The sequence below is a fragment of the Coptis chinensis genome, chromosome 6 (assembly GCF_015680905.1).
Source record: "Coptis chinensis isolate HL-2020 chromosome 6, ASM1568090v1, whole genome shotgun sequence".
Classification (NCBI taxonomy): domain Eukaryota; kingdom Viridiplantae; phylum Streptophyta; class Magnoliopsida; order Ranunculales; family Ranunculaceae; genus Coptis; species Coptis chinensis.
Genome location: NC_141461.1, coordinates 17482648 through 17496203, shown reverse-complemented (window position 1 = coordinate 17496203; position 13556 = coordinate 17482648). Strand labels below are relative to the sequence as shown.

The following is a 13556-nucleotide window of genomic DNA, read 5'->3' as shown; positions in this document are numbered from 1 at the left end:
GCTTCCTCCGTTATGGAGGATTCTTGATCATCCCATCTGATTATAATTGATAACTTCATACGTCCGCATATACTGCATGTTCTTTGCCCAAACCCATAATAGACTAGATGGAAATATGAAATCTTTTCTTTTCAATATCTTATTCTTTTATAAATCACTCGTTCATTTGTTGCTACACACATAGGTAAGGGAAAAAAAAAATAGAATCATCTCTCAAGACCATCTACAAATTGAAAACCACTTGGACAGTAACTTCATTCAGCTTTTGTGTTAGAACCGAGAAGATCGGACCATTGATGAGACCACAGGCAGTTCCACTGAAAATTGGCATGAATGAATTAGCTGAAGTGGATTCACTATAGGAGTGATATTTACATCATAGCGCCACTGGCTACAATGTGGTCCCACTTCATCCTGGTACACAAGCAGATATGTTTCGGCCAGGGCTCTGCAAGTGACTGGATAGAAGGTAACAATCTGAAGAATGCCGGGGATAAATGCTCTCACTGAGGAGCTCGCAAGTCCTTGGAGAAACTAAACTAGAATAGCCTTGAATAAATGAACAATTCCAAGGAGATTTTTTGGTTACCGTCAATGTAATGTTGGATAGGCAAATGTTGAGGAAATTATCCCCTTCTATACCCTCTAACAGCCCAGCACGGCCGATGTTAGTCCCCACGACATCTTTAATCGTAATCATGTCTACTATGGGGAGAGCATTGGGGTCATAAAATTCGTCTGGGTGCTCACCATACTGGCCAGTAATTCTGATGGCAATCTTTACATCAGTCATGGTCACATTGGATATATAAACGTTTCTTATGTAACCCCCCCTCCCTGGAGCTGTCTTTATTCTGATACCATTGCTTGAATTGAAGAACTGGAGGTCCTCTGCATGAACTATTGATACACCACCAGACATCTCACTCCCAATTGCAAGTCCTGCACCCAATCCCGCTACTCCTGCAACCCTGCGGATTGTAATGTTCGAACTAGGCCTAGCATATGAAATTCCATACTCATCCCACCCACTTTTTATGGCGATTATATCATCTCCAGTACTTATATAACAGTCTTCAATGCAAACATCATCAGAAGAATCTGGAAGCATGTAAACTACATGGTTAAACTCCAGGAAGTTTGGAAAAGATATCACTACGAAGCATCTTCTAAGCAAAATTCTAAAGTGATCTTAGATGCATGGTACATTCCCGGGTCAATTTATATGTTTGTAAAGAAAGTACACTGTCGTTGTGCAAATTGAAAACTGGAGGAAAACATTGTTATTATTGGATTTTAGACAGATTTGGAGTAGATCAGCTTACATGCATGAAATTTGAAAATGAAGCAATAGCACATCTCTTGGGAACCACTCTTGTTTATCACTACGAAGTACAAACACACTTCACCCCCTTCAACTGACACGTTCGAAATCAACACCATCCACGCTAATGCAAAATTTTGTATTTATGATAAATTATGAGGTTCAAACTTCAAATTGAAAATGATTTAAGAACTGCAAAGTCTGAAACAAATCACTATTGAGCACCAGTGTGTAATTTCACTGCATAGAGCAATGAATTAGTAGACAGTAAAGATGTTTTATTTTAGATAGACATGTACTTTGAGGGTCTCCCAAGTAGTTCGGAATCCTAACCATATTCTTCTAGAGTTGATTTTCCAGGTGTTTACTGGTTTCTGATATTTAAGCGACTTTTTAGAGTTCCTAAATTCGTTTTGCAGCAAAAGGACTATTGCCAACAGCACAACATCGTAATACTGAATCAGTTGAATTATGACATTGTAAACTAAAGAGAAAGAAAAGTTGCCAGACCTGTTGCGATGCTCACCTGGATCTATCCCATCTGTATTTGGTGAATCAAGAGGTGCTAGGATTGTGACGTTCTGGACAAGAACTCGGCTGTTTATCCAGCAAAAAACAGATCTCATAATTCCTCACAATACTTAAAAGTTTCCATTCATGCACTGTTTTGAAAATGTAGATAAACGAAAAAGAGAAACCAAAATGAGTATAAACAAGTACGAGAAATGGAAGACACAAACCTGCAATATACAGGGTGGATGGTCCAAAATGGCGAGTTCAAGAAAGTCAAGTTTGAGATGACAACACCAGTTGAGTTCCGCATCTCAACCAGATGAGGGCGAGTATAATTCAGGCTTTGATTCCTGAACCAGTTCCACCACACACTCCCTTGCCCATCAATTGTCCCATTATCACCTTCCCGCAAAACACACAATGTCAAAAAGAAGTACTATGGACAACGCCAGAGCTCGGAGGGGCTAGCTCCAAATCCATGTCACTAACCTGTTATTATAACATCTGTCAGGTTGTGGCCATGAATGAGGCTCCGATGCCTTCCACCAGGAAGCTCCCTCCCACGTCCGTAAGAGGGCAGAGGATCATCTACTGGCCAGTGACTTGAGTTCTGAAACATAGCAGAGTAGTCAATGTTAGTCTTAATTGGTGGAAGACCTCATGACTGCAAAGAGTCTAGTGATTCTCTGAAAAAGGATTAGTATCCATGTCTACAAGCACATATATAGTGCAAATAAAAGTAACAGTTATGTGTATCAACCAAACAGATACATTTCCACACAAAGCATACCTAGGCAATTCAATTTTGGCGATTCAAATAAGAAAGTAAAAGCTCACCTCTGATCCTAGAATTACAGCTTTCTTATCTAACAACAAAGTTAGATGGCTAATGAGTTCAAAGCTTCCCGTTAACCATCGACCTGCTGGAACAAAAAGCTGGGCCCCACCCTTGTCGGCAAATGACTGAAGATAGAAGATGGCATTCTGAAATGCTTTTGTATTTAAAGTAGCCCCATCTCCAACAGCCCCAAATTCAGTGATGGAAACACTGTGTGGTCGTACTTCCAGCGGACTTATCAGTTTGCAGGGTGAGCTGCCTCCAACCGCCCATGAAGCTTTGCTGATGAATGTGAGCAACAGTAGCACTTCCAGCAGCTGCAAGAATTTTAGTTCAAGTTAGTACCACATTCTAAGTTTTGTCAATTAAGCTCAACCTCTGTAGTGAATTAACTGGCATTTGGCTATCACAGCACATTCTAACATGAAAGGAACAGTTTGTCTTTGGTCAATCAAAAGTCATTAGCAGACCAGATGTCTAAAATTTAGATGCCAACTAAAAAGAAAGTGATAGTTGGTTTTGCAGTTTTCACATGATTCCAAGCCAGAGAACTCATGGATCAAGAGAAAAGGCTGGTCATAGGAACTACATTTTGTCAAACAAGAATAAATAAAGAAGAACGAAAATGAAAAAAGGAAGTAGCTCAATAAACTATATCACAAAACCCAGTCCTCCACCAATATCCATAAAGAAAAAGTGAAACAATTTTTTCCTGCATTATAGATCCCAACATTATGTCTTGCAGCACTTATTGAGTTCTTCAAGTATACCTACTCCCATCTTATATCATGTTGTTATGAAACTAAATTTGGGCCTAGATCCAATCTTGACTTAATGAAAAGACAGAAAACAGTAGAGTAAATTAGAATACTTACAGCTACAGATCTCTTCATATATGACTGAGATCTATTATTCTCCCCTTAAGCAGAAGAAGACCTGAAACAAAAACTCTCACCACCTACTTACCTACTCTTCTATCTATATTATGGTGATGTACTGATGTCTAGTAATAAAAGCTATCCCAAGGACATAAACAGACACCCTTGAATGAATGAATGTGATCACCACAGCAAACAACAAGAGTGAGTCTTCTTGAGTGTGATTAGTAGAGATGGGGGATGTTTTTTTTCTATGAGAGGCACCACCCAAAAACAAATCATTGAAAGTGACAATTCATGCCCGCCAAAAAGCAAACACTTGTGGCCCAAATCAGGTCCCTCGTGTGTACCTTCTCTCACCAAGCAAAAAAACTAACAAAACATTTACTCACTCTCTGATCAATATGAAAAGATACCCAAATTGAGTTTTCGTGTCTAGGCCATAAAACTTCGACGGAATCAATGAAAGAAACAGACTTTGAGTTGCAGAACTTGTGTGGGGGATTTTAATATTTGAGGAGGGTTGCTGTTTCTGGACTCTACTACTTCCTACTTACAAGTTACCAACTAAAGATTGGTTGTTAAAATCTTGTATAACCAGGAGTTGCATGGAATCTCATGTGTCCTAGACTCCTAGTAGTAGTAGTACACACGATCTTAACAGATTAAGTTGGAAAATCCGTCAAATCTCTCTCTCTCTCTCTCTTATCATTGAAATAACAGTTGTAACAAAAAAACTTAACTACAACTGGTAGTATGGAAAATTAAGAAAAAATTCCAATTTATGAAAACGGTCAAATTCCTTAATAAATTGTCTTGATTTCATCAACTGACTGACTTCAAAGACTCTTCACTATTTAAGGAAAATAGGCGAGGGTCTGTGTTTAGCAAGCTGACAGTCTGACAACTAGCGTATAATTTTCAAAAGGTAGCCCAGGGACTCAAGGATACCATACTCATCCACGTTTGGTTGAAGGAAAAAATAAAATGGCCGACACATGACTTAATCTAAAAATTTTGTGGAGTCATTGTTACACATTTTTTCTTCTTTAGTTGTAATTTGTAAACACTTACTAGTGCTCATATACAAATAAGAATGATAAAAACTATGGATGATTTTATAAAATGCATAACTATCAACATCTGATTTTTGGTAATTTCACTTAGTCAACTTATTGGATCCCCCCAAAAAAATCTATTCATTTCACTACTGGTGTACACCATTGCTTAATCTCTAACTGGATCGATCTCAACACTAAGTGGGGACACGAATTCGGGTGTTGAACCAGCCTATAATCCAACGGCTAGCTAGGAGCAACAAAGGAACCAAGATCAACAAAGGAGAGTCCAGCTTGAGACCCCCTGGAACTGTGGGTACTTGACCAACTCAGTTAACATTTGTGGTACACTGGTATGCTCTTAAGTCCAAACAAATTATAATTTACACAAAATCAACCAGTCTTAAATTTTAACACTTTGTGAAAGCTGTGTAATTCATTTTCCCCACTGTTTGGAGACTACCTTTTGTATTATTAGAAGAAAAAAAAAATGCATTGCCACAAAGCTAGCTACTACTATTGCAGGTTTAATAGCAAAATATCCTTCAAAGTGAATGTTTGCAACAATTGCATGAACATTTTGCTTATTGCTATGAGTTTTAAATGAAAAATCAATTCCATAGAACCCACATAAATTAAGATTCATTTTATAAAATATAAAAATTTAGTCCAAGGAAAATAAAATAATAGATATTATAACAAGAGTGTGATTCAGGCAACAAAAAGATAAACTATAATAAAAATAAATGAATAGAAAATGCTGAAAAGAAGGGAACAAAATTGATTTGACTGAAGGACAAGAGAAACACAAGTAAGCTAGGTGTCCTGACACGTGAAGAAAGGTTTCCCAGTTGGGGATCCAAGGCCTCGTCAACAAAGCAACAGCTGCCACATGTCAAACAAGTGCAGCATCTCAAACACCAGTCTTCGATATCCCTCTCTATGGTAAACTCCAATAAGTGATTCCATTAGTATCATATACCTGAATTGAGATTAAAAAATTGAACACTCAATGGTAAAAGCTTGTTTCATCACTTTCATGTGACCATATAGGCATATATGCATTGTATCTTGAGTTCCTGACATACTCATGAACTCACGATTGAAATGAATCACAGTACCTGCAATAGTGCAATCGCATCCGTGGAGCGTGGACCCAAGGTATTTATGATAAGAGAAGCAGAAGCAACTCTTCAAGCTAGATGCACTTGTGCAACGAAGTGATATGCCAATGTCACTAACTGGCAGCAAAAATTTTACGATTTAATTGATCAAGGAAAACATATACTGCTATGTGCCTATGACTCGATCAATGGCAAATTCGCTCAGGAAGGTGTTAAAAAGGCACCACAGTACATTTCTGGAACGTGGCACTGGTACTGGGACTCGTTTAGTCAATGAGGGGCTTGATTAATTGTGGTCCTGCAAAAGGTCGCTTAAATAGGTCATGGAATTATACAAACTCATGAATAAGACAAACGATCACTCTTTTTTTTTTTGGTAAATAAGAATCAATCAATTGTTCACTCCCCCAGTCCAACTCTTTGACCTACCCTATACCAAAACATATCTTTGATAGCACAGAATTCTACCGTACATTACTTTATTAATGTAGAACTTTTGTTGCAAAACCAGTTTTTACACTTGTTCGTTGGTTACTGATTGTAAAAAGGTTTTAAAATGCAGGTGAAAGGCAACGGATAATCTGGCATAACGGAGAATAAGGTCCATGCTTTGATAGTTTGGCTGAACTGGCATAACGGAGCATTGATTTCTCTATGCTGGATGTGAACTGTGGATTATGGTACGGGGAAGGCATAACTCGAAGTGATAAAAAGAAGCTTATATATTATAATGAACAAGACCCAAGTTCATGAAACTTTGCATGCCTCCATTGCCACCACTCTCAGGCCTCAGCTAACACTTGATTCATATATTAAAAAATGTTAAGAGTTGGATTAGCACATTACAAACAAAATCATTTCGTCATACCTCGCCAAATCTCAAAAACATTTCCTCTTTCTAAGCAAAAATGAATGAATCTTAATCACGCTTTCATACCAATTCTGTGTAATCCATTTATAAATTCCTTCATTTAGTAATAAAGTTAGGACTAACTAAGATGGAGTACCCATTAAGATGTCACTAAAATGGAAAAGCACCCTAGGGAGAAGAATATCAAAATTAGATGAAGTCAATCAAATCTCTTGAAAGGATCAGATAATACATGTATTATCACAACTCGAATTTCTAGACAATTACAAAGGGAACATTTAAAATATAAATATCTCAAACATCACTATGTTCAATTGTCTAAAACCCAAACTATGATGGGGTGGATACAATATAAACACTAAAACCCATATCATAAAAAAATCAATTTAAAATAAATAATCTCAAATATTTATCCGCCATCACTTTATTAATAGGCTATCTTCCGTTCAAAAATCATCAAACAAAACCCTAAGAATTAATAATAAGTCCTCAATACCATATTCTCATATCATACTGAATATATAAACTACATTATTACATACTTTCAAAAAGAATCAGACCTAATAAAAGAAACTAACGGACTGCTACAGGAAAGAATCCAAATCAAACGCCGTGGTTCCACTGTCTTCCACATATGTTCTCAAGAACACACCCACGTTGCCAAAACAAAGCAAATATGGGTCAGCAAAATGAAATTTGCTAGTATGAGTAAATTAACAACATATAGACATTTCAAATCTTTAATTGTCAAAATCAACACTTTAAATGTACTCCTACTTAACCATTCTCAACTTGGAAGACATGTTGTTCCGTCTTTTCAACCGACATAGTTTCTTTCCAAGCAAGATTTCCATTATAATAACTCAATTTAATAACTCAGTAATTGAATTAAATTTTACCGATAACCGCTTTTGTATAAGGGTAGGACAAAGTCCCTCCACAAAATATTAGTAAGTCCTACCCTCCTGCAAATGAAAGTTAGAAACTCTTAATATACATATTTAACTAATCTATATGTATTCAAACACAAGTTCAAGTACGCACCCACATAACCAAATCAATTTCTCTTATTAATTAAACCGATTAATTTTTATTCACCCACCCTTTAGTACTTACTCCACAATTTGCACTCTACACATTTGCCAAATCACACATCCTGTGTGCATCTCTCCCACCGAGTACCACTATATCACAGCCATCTCTGGGTTTTCCATATACAAAATTCACAGTCTCTTTAGGCATAAAATCTTAGGTCATTCATAACACATTCAATGAATATCTTAGGTCATTCCCGCCATATTCAAAGAATACCCATCATATCACTAACGGGTCATTTATGGCACATTCAATGAATACCCGGGTCATTCATGTCATATTCAATGAATACCTTTTTATAACACTATTGAGCAATTTATAGCACATTCAATAAATGCCCACCTATCACATGACATCACCAGTCATAATATCTCATTTCCAAATCTTGAGGTGTCGAGAGTTCTAAAAGGTGTGGTCATTGCATTGAAAATATTATTGAATTGTATTGTATAAATTCTTTCAGCGTAAAAGGAAGTATCTTGTTCGTATTTCATTGTTCACGCGTTATTAATAATCACAATGCCTAAGTGTCATAGCGTCGTATATCATAAAAGAATTATAGTAAGAATATAATTTCACATAATAATTAATACACGTACACACTTATATAAAATTATAATCTTAGCCTAAAGCCAAGCACCCGAATAGCCCTAGACCATCCTAGAAAACCTAATCCTAGCCAATAATTAAAAGTCAAACTTGGTCAACAAGTCAAAGGTCGACAGTCAACGGGTCAAACCCAACAGTCAACAGTCCTAAACTGGAGGTCATCCAAACAGGTCCTAATCCAAACCCATGCTTTAAACAGTTCACCCCATGGTCCTAACCCAACTAACCAAAAAAAAAACCAGAGCAAAGGCCCAAGCCTAAAAGTCTAAAACATACCTATTTTTTTAACTCGACCCACTTGGAAACATAAGGACCAGCCCACATAAAATGAAAACCGGCCCAAGCCCATCTAACCAACATATCTAATAAACTTAACCCCAAACAGGGACCACCGGATCGCATTCTCTTTCTTCTTCCTCAAATAGATCCCTCCACCACCGAATCAGCCACCACAAACCTCCACTCGCCACCACTACAAACTGTTCGGTTTTAACCCTCATGAAAACCCCAATCTTTTGATACAATCAAAACTCGATTCCTCTCACTTACCCAAAATCGAGTTCGACTCCATCAACGACCATTCAACAGTTTTCAAACAAACCAACCAACATCTATTCATCATCCTCCGACAACCCATGAAACCCCTATAGAGCATGTCAATAGCACAAAACACTTCCAACCACCAAACAAAGTCCTACAAACCATTAGGAGCTAAAACCAAACCCTTGTAATATAAAATCTATTCGCTGACATAACCAACTTAGCTTAAGTCAAATTTAAAACATTGGTTTTAGCATCTACTAATTCAACATACTCATCACAGCATAACAATCAGGAAAAAAAAGATTGGCGTCAGAAGTTATTTCCAAACTTTTATTTAGATGTAGTACTTCATCAAAAAAATTATATATATATGTCGGTCACCATTGACTACAGAGAACATTACTATCTATGCATAACCAAAGTGAGCTGAGCCAAAGTGAGGAACCATATCTATGCCTACCCAAAGTGAGGCTTGAGTTCGCATGAATGACAATTAAATCTTTTTTATCAAATCAATATTTTCATCACAAGGTTTCAATATATAAAATAACTAAATAACTAATAGAATCATATGATTAGCAATCAAATAAAATTTAAAAGAACATGTTCAGACTATTTACTGTTTGTTAACTGAACCGCTAGATTTTCGAAAGCGAAAGAATCCGAAAAACGGAAGTCGACTATCGCGCGAATAAGATAGTCGATCTTCCTTGTTCAAAACTTTTTCTTTTTACTCTCAAACACTCTCAGATAGCAACCACTCATTCGTGTTACTCTCCTTTCCGTCTTTTTTTTGTGCTTTCCTATTTTTCTTTTGTACGTTTTTTTTTTAAAACCCTCCGAAAACAGGGGATGAAGGTTTATCTCTTTACCTTTCCTATCTCCACTAATTTTTATCCTTTTTTATTTTATCTACTATTATTATTATTATTATCATTATTGTACTAGGAAAATATATAAAATTAAACGGGGTGTTATATGTGTTGGGGTTAAACATCGATACCAATCGATTTCCCACTACATAGATAACTTGTATTTGAACACAATTCAACTCCAGACAACAATCTCAATATTCCCTACAACCAACTAATTAACATACCCAACTCACTAAACAACTATTAATAACAGATAATAATATAAAGCAGTAAAAGCAAACCACAACACAAAGATATACCGTGGTTCGGCTAATGTTGCCTACTTCTATAAGAGCTAATCCTTTTATAAAGTGGGAAGAAAGATTACAATCACTCTTTGCAATCTCTCACCTTACTAGATCACTCCTCTCTCTTTATAGGCTTGTATCTCTATAAAAGTTATCTCTTAATCTTGATTGCTTTCAAGATTGGGTTTCTCTCTCTTGTGCTGTGTATTTTCGTGTCTTTTGACTTAGTTAGGTTTTGCCAAAAACATCAACCTTTATTGCAAACTCATGGTCCACAAAAAATAGAATTCTCCTGAAAAATAGGCATGAGCACGGGTCGCGCCTTGGGCAAGGCCAAGTCGAGCGCAGGGTCGCGCTAAAGGTACTGGAGGTCGACCAAGACATGAGCACGGATCACGCCTTGGACAAGGCCAAGGCATGAGCGCGGGTCGTGCCTTGGGCAAGCCTATTCTGAACGTGGGTCGCGCTCAGGCTTCTGCAAGTAAGCGGAATTCCTTTTCTCCTCATGTGAGGGATAACTCCAACAATCTCCTCTTCCCGAACAGTGAGGGGGGATACCTCCATGCAATTTCCAAATCAACAAGAGGAGTCTGCTACCATTTCGGCGGTAGCACAGCAAACAACAAACATCAAACTTATCTTTCGGTAATACTTTGGTCATCATATCTGACCTGTTCTTATCGGTATGAATCTTCTCGATACACAAATGCTTGTCTGCGAGTACTTCTCTAATCCAATGATAACGCATGTGTATGTGCTTGGATCTAGAATGAAAACTCGAATTCTTGCTCAAATGGATGGCGCTATGACTATCACATAGAACTACAAACTGTTTATGCTTTACACAACATTGAATACATCAAGCTGCCTACTACAGATACATAAGGAATCTTTTCCATCTGACTCTGCTCATGCTCACCCTTTGGACACATCTCTTTGGTCATACGAAACTGGCCACCAAGCGGACAACTGACTGGCTTCGCATGATCCATGTTGAATCTCTTCAACACCTTCTCAATATAGCTCTCTTGAGAAAGCCACAATTTCCCATTCTTTCTGTCATGAGTGATCCGCATTCCAAGTATCTGCTTTGCTTGACCTAAATCCTTCATCTCAAAGGACTTACTCAAGTCTTTCTTTAGCTTGGATATCTTGTTAATGTTTGGGCCAACTATCAACATATCATCCACATACAACTAGAGCACTATGAAATCTCCATCTGGAAATCTCTGAACAAACACACAATGATCGGAAGCAGACTTCTTGTATCCTTGCTTCGCCATAAAGGAATCAAACTTTATGTACCACTGTCTTGGTGCTTGCTTCAACCCATACAAGCTCTTTATCAGCTTGCATACTAGATGCTCTTTGCTTTTGACCTCAAACCCCTCTGGTTGGTCCATGTAGACATCTTCTTTAAGGTCTCCATGAAGAAAAGTTGTCTTAACATCTAGCTTCTCAACCTCTAGGTTCATACTTGCGGTCATACCCAATACCACCCGAATAGAAGTCATCTTTACTACAGGAGAGAAAATCTAATCAAAGTCAATACCTTTCCTTTGACCAAATCCCTTCACAACAAGGCGAGCTTTGTGCCTTGGTGTGGATTGTTCTCCTCATGCTTGACTTTGTAAATCTACTTATTCTTGAGAACTTTTCTTCCTGTCGGTTTCTCAACTAACTCATAAGTGTGATTCTTATGCAAAGAATTTATCTCGTCATGCATGACCTTCAACCACTTCCCTTTGTTTGTACCTTCAAGTGCCTCTTGATAGTATATATGTTCTCCACCATCCGATAGTAAAACGTACGTATGTTGTGGATACCTGGTTGAAGCTAGTCTCTCTCTATCTGACCTCTTTGCCCCATCTGCTGGTGCCTCAGGAGGATGCACTTCTGCTTGCTCTGGTGGTGGTTCATGCACTTCATCTGCATCTTCTATACCAATAGGTTCTATCCCATCATGAGCAATAGGATTCTCATCATGAGCTTCAAACTCATGGTTCTCTACATTCTTAATGCCTTCTGCACGATGATCCACAGTAGGAACTTCTAGTTCTGAATTAAATCAACTAGATCATTAGTGAAAGCCTATATATAGCTTATCACCCTCCTCAAAGTTTGCTATAGTTTGGTCTTCTAAGAACACAACATCTCTCTTCAGATTACATTCTTGTTTATCAGATCATAGAGTTTGCAACCAAACTTTTCATCTCTATAACCCAGAAAAATGCACTGCTTGGCTTTGTCATCAAGCTTGGATCTCTCATCATTCGAAATATGCACAAATGTCCCAAATACCCTCAAGTATCCATAATCAACATCTCTGCCTGACCATACTCTCTCTGGATAGTTACTATTCAGAGGCTTTGATGGTGATAGGTTGATCACATACACAGCTGTACGTATTGCTTCTACCCAGTAGGTTCTAGGTAGCTTAGAGTGAGATAGCATGCACCTCATTCTCTCTACAATGGTATGGTTCATTCTCTATGCTATTCCATTCTGTTACGGTGTCTTGGGAACGGTCTGCTCATGACGAATCCCATGACTCTGGCAATACTCTTCAAATGGCCCAATGTACTCACCCCTATTATCTGAGTGAATACACTTCAACAACTTCCCTGTCTTTCTTTCCACTATGCTATGGAATTTCTCAAACACGCCAAGTACTTCATCCTTGGTCTTTAGACTATATGCCCATACCTTTCTTGACGCATCATCAATGAAGGTCACGAAGTATAAAACTCCCCCATGGGACTTCACTTTTATAGGACCACATAAGTCTATGTGCACTAGTTCAAGGACATTGTCCTTTCTGTGAGACGGGAATCTTTGGAAAGACACCCTGTGTTGCTTTCTTACCAAACAGTGAGTACATGTATTTAAATGTGTACCTTTGAAGTTTGGTAAGGCCTTTTGCTTAGCAAGAACTTCCATCCCTTTTACGCCCATATGACACAGTCTCTTGTGCCACAGTTCGGAGGAAGCTTCTTCTTCTGCCGCATTCACTTCTACTTTACACAAACTAGCTTGTGGTTTTGTAAAGAGAGCAAGTTTTCTTCCCTTTGGATGCTACAATGGAACCTCTGCTCAGTTTCCATACCCCGTTACCAAACGAGTTTACAAAGCCATCGTCATCTAACTTCCCAGCCGAAATTAGGCTTAGTCGCATGTCAGGGACATGTCTTACATCCTTGAGTGTCAAGACATTGGTTTCTACATAAACATCACCAATGCCTATAATCTTCGAGACACCACTATTACCCATCTTCACTTCACCATATTCACCACAGCTGTAGGTAGTAAAGAATTCCCTGTGCAGTGTGACATGATAGGATGCTCCTATATCTATCACCCACTCTGTATCCTGGCATGAGGTACTAAGACAGCACACACCACAATCTAACACAATTCTCACTAGGTCGTCGACTAGTGCGGTAATATCTCTGTCTGTGTTTTCGTTCCTCTGCACCATGTCTTCATGTACACAGTTATTCTTTTCATCCCTCTTCAGTGTTCTGAACTCATATCTGAAGTG

General features: G+C 38.0%; 1 protein-coding gene across 1 annotated transcript; it reads right to left on the bottom strand.

Moving 5' to 3' along the window:
- Positions 1-110: 110 nt before the first annotated feature.
- LOC147491850 (Pectin lyase-like superfamily protein) lies at positions 111-4689 on the bottom strand. Its single transcript, XM_086569228.1, has 6 exons — positions 3551-4689; positions 2675-2992; positions 2327-2447; positions 2065-2239; positions 1851-1921; positions 111-1101 (listed from the first exon to the last, which is right to left on the bottom strand). Exons 1-6 carry the CDS (start codon positions 3566-3568, stop codon positions 410-412), a joined length of 1395 nt encoding a protein of 464 aa, XP_086425354.1. The 5' UTR covers positions 3569-4689; the 3' UTR covers positions 111-409.
- Between the last annotated feature and the right edge of the window lie 8867 nt (positions 4690-13556).

Bases quoted from the DNA above. Each gene is read 5' to 3' on its own strand.
- LOC147491850 (XM_086569228.1), bottom strand. The intron at 2,240-2,326 runs GTTAGTGACATG...TTTTGCGGGAAG, and splicing joins GACAGATGTTATAATAACAG to GTGATAATGGGACAATTGAT. The intron at 1,922-2,064 runs GTTTGTGTCTTC...CTGGATAAACAG, and splicing joins ATCCACCCTGTATATTGCAG to CCGAGTTCTTGTCCAGAACG.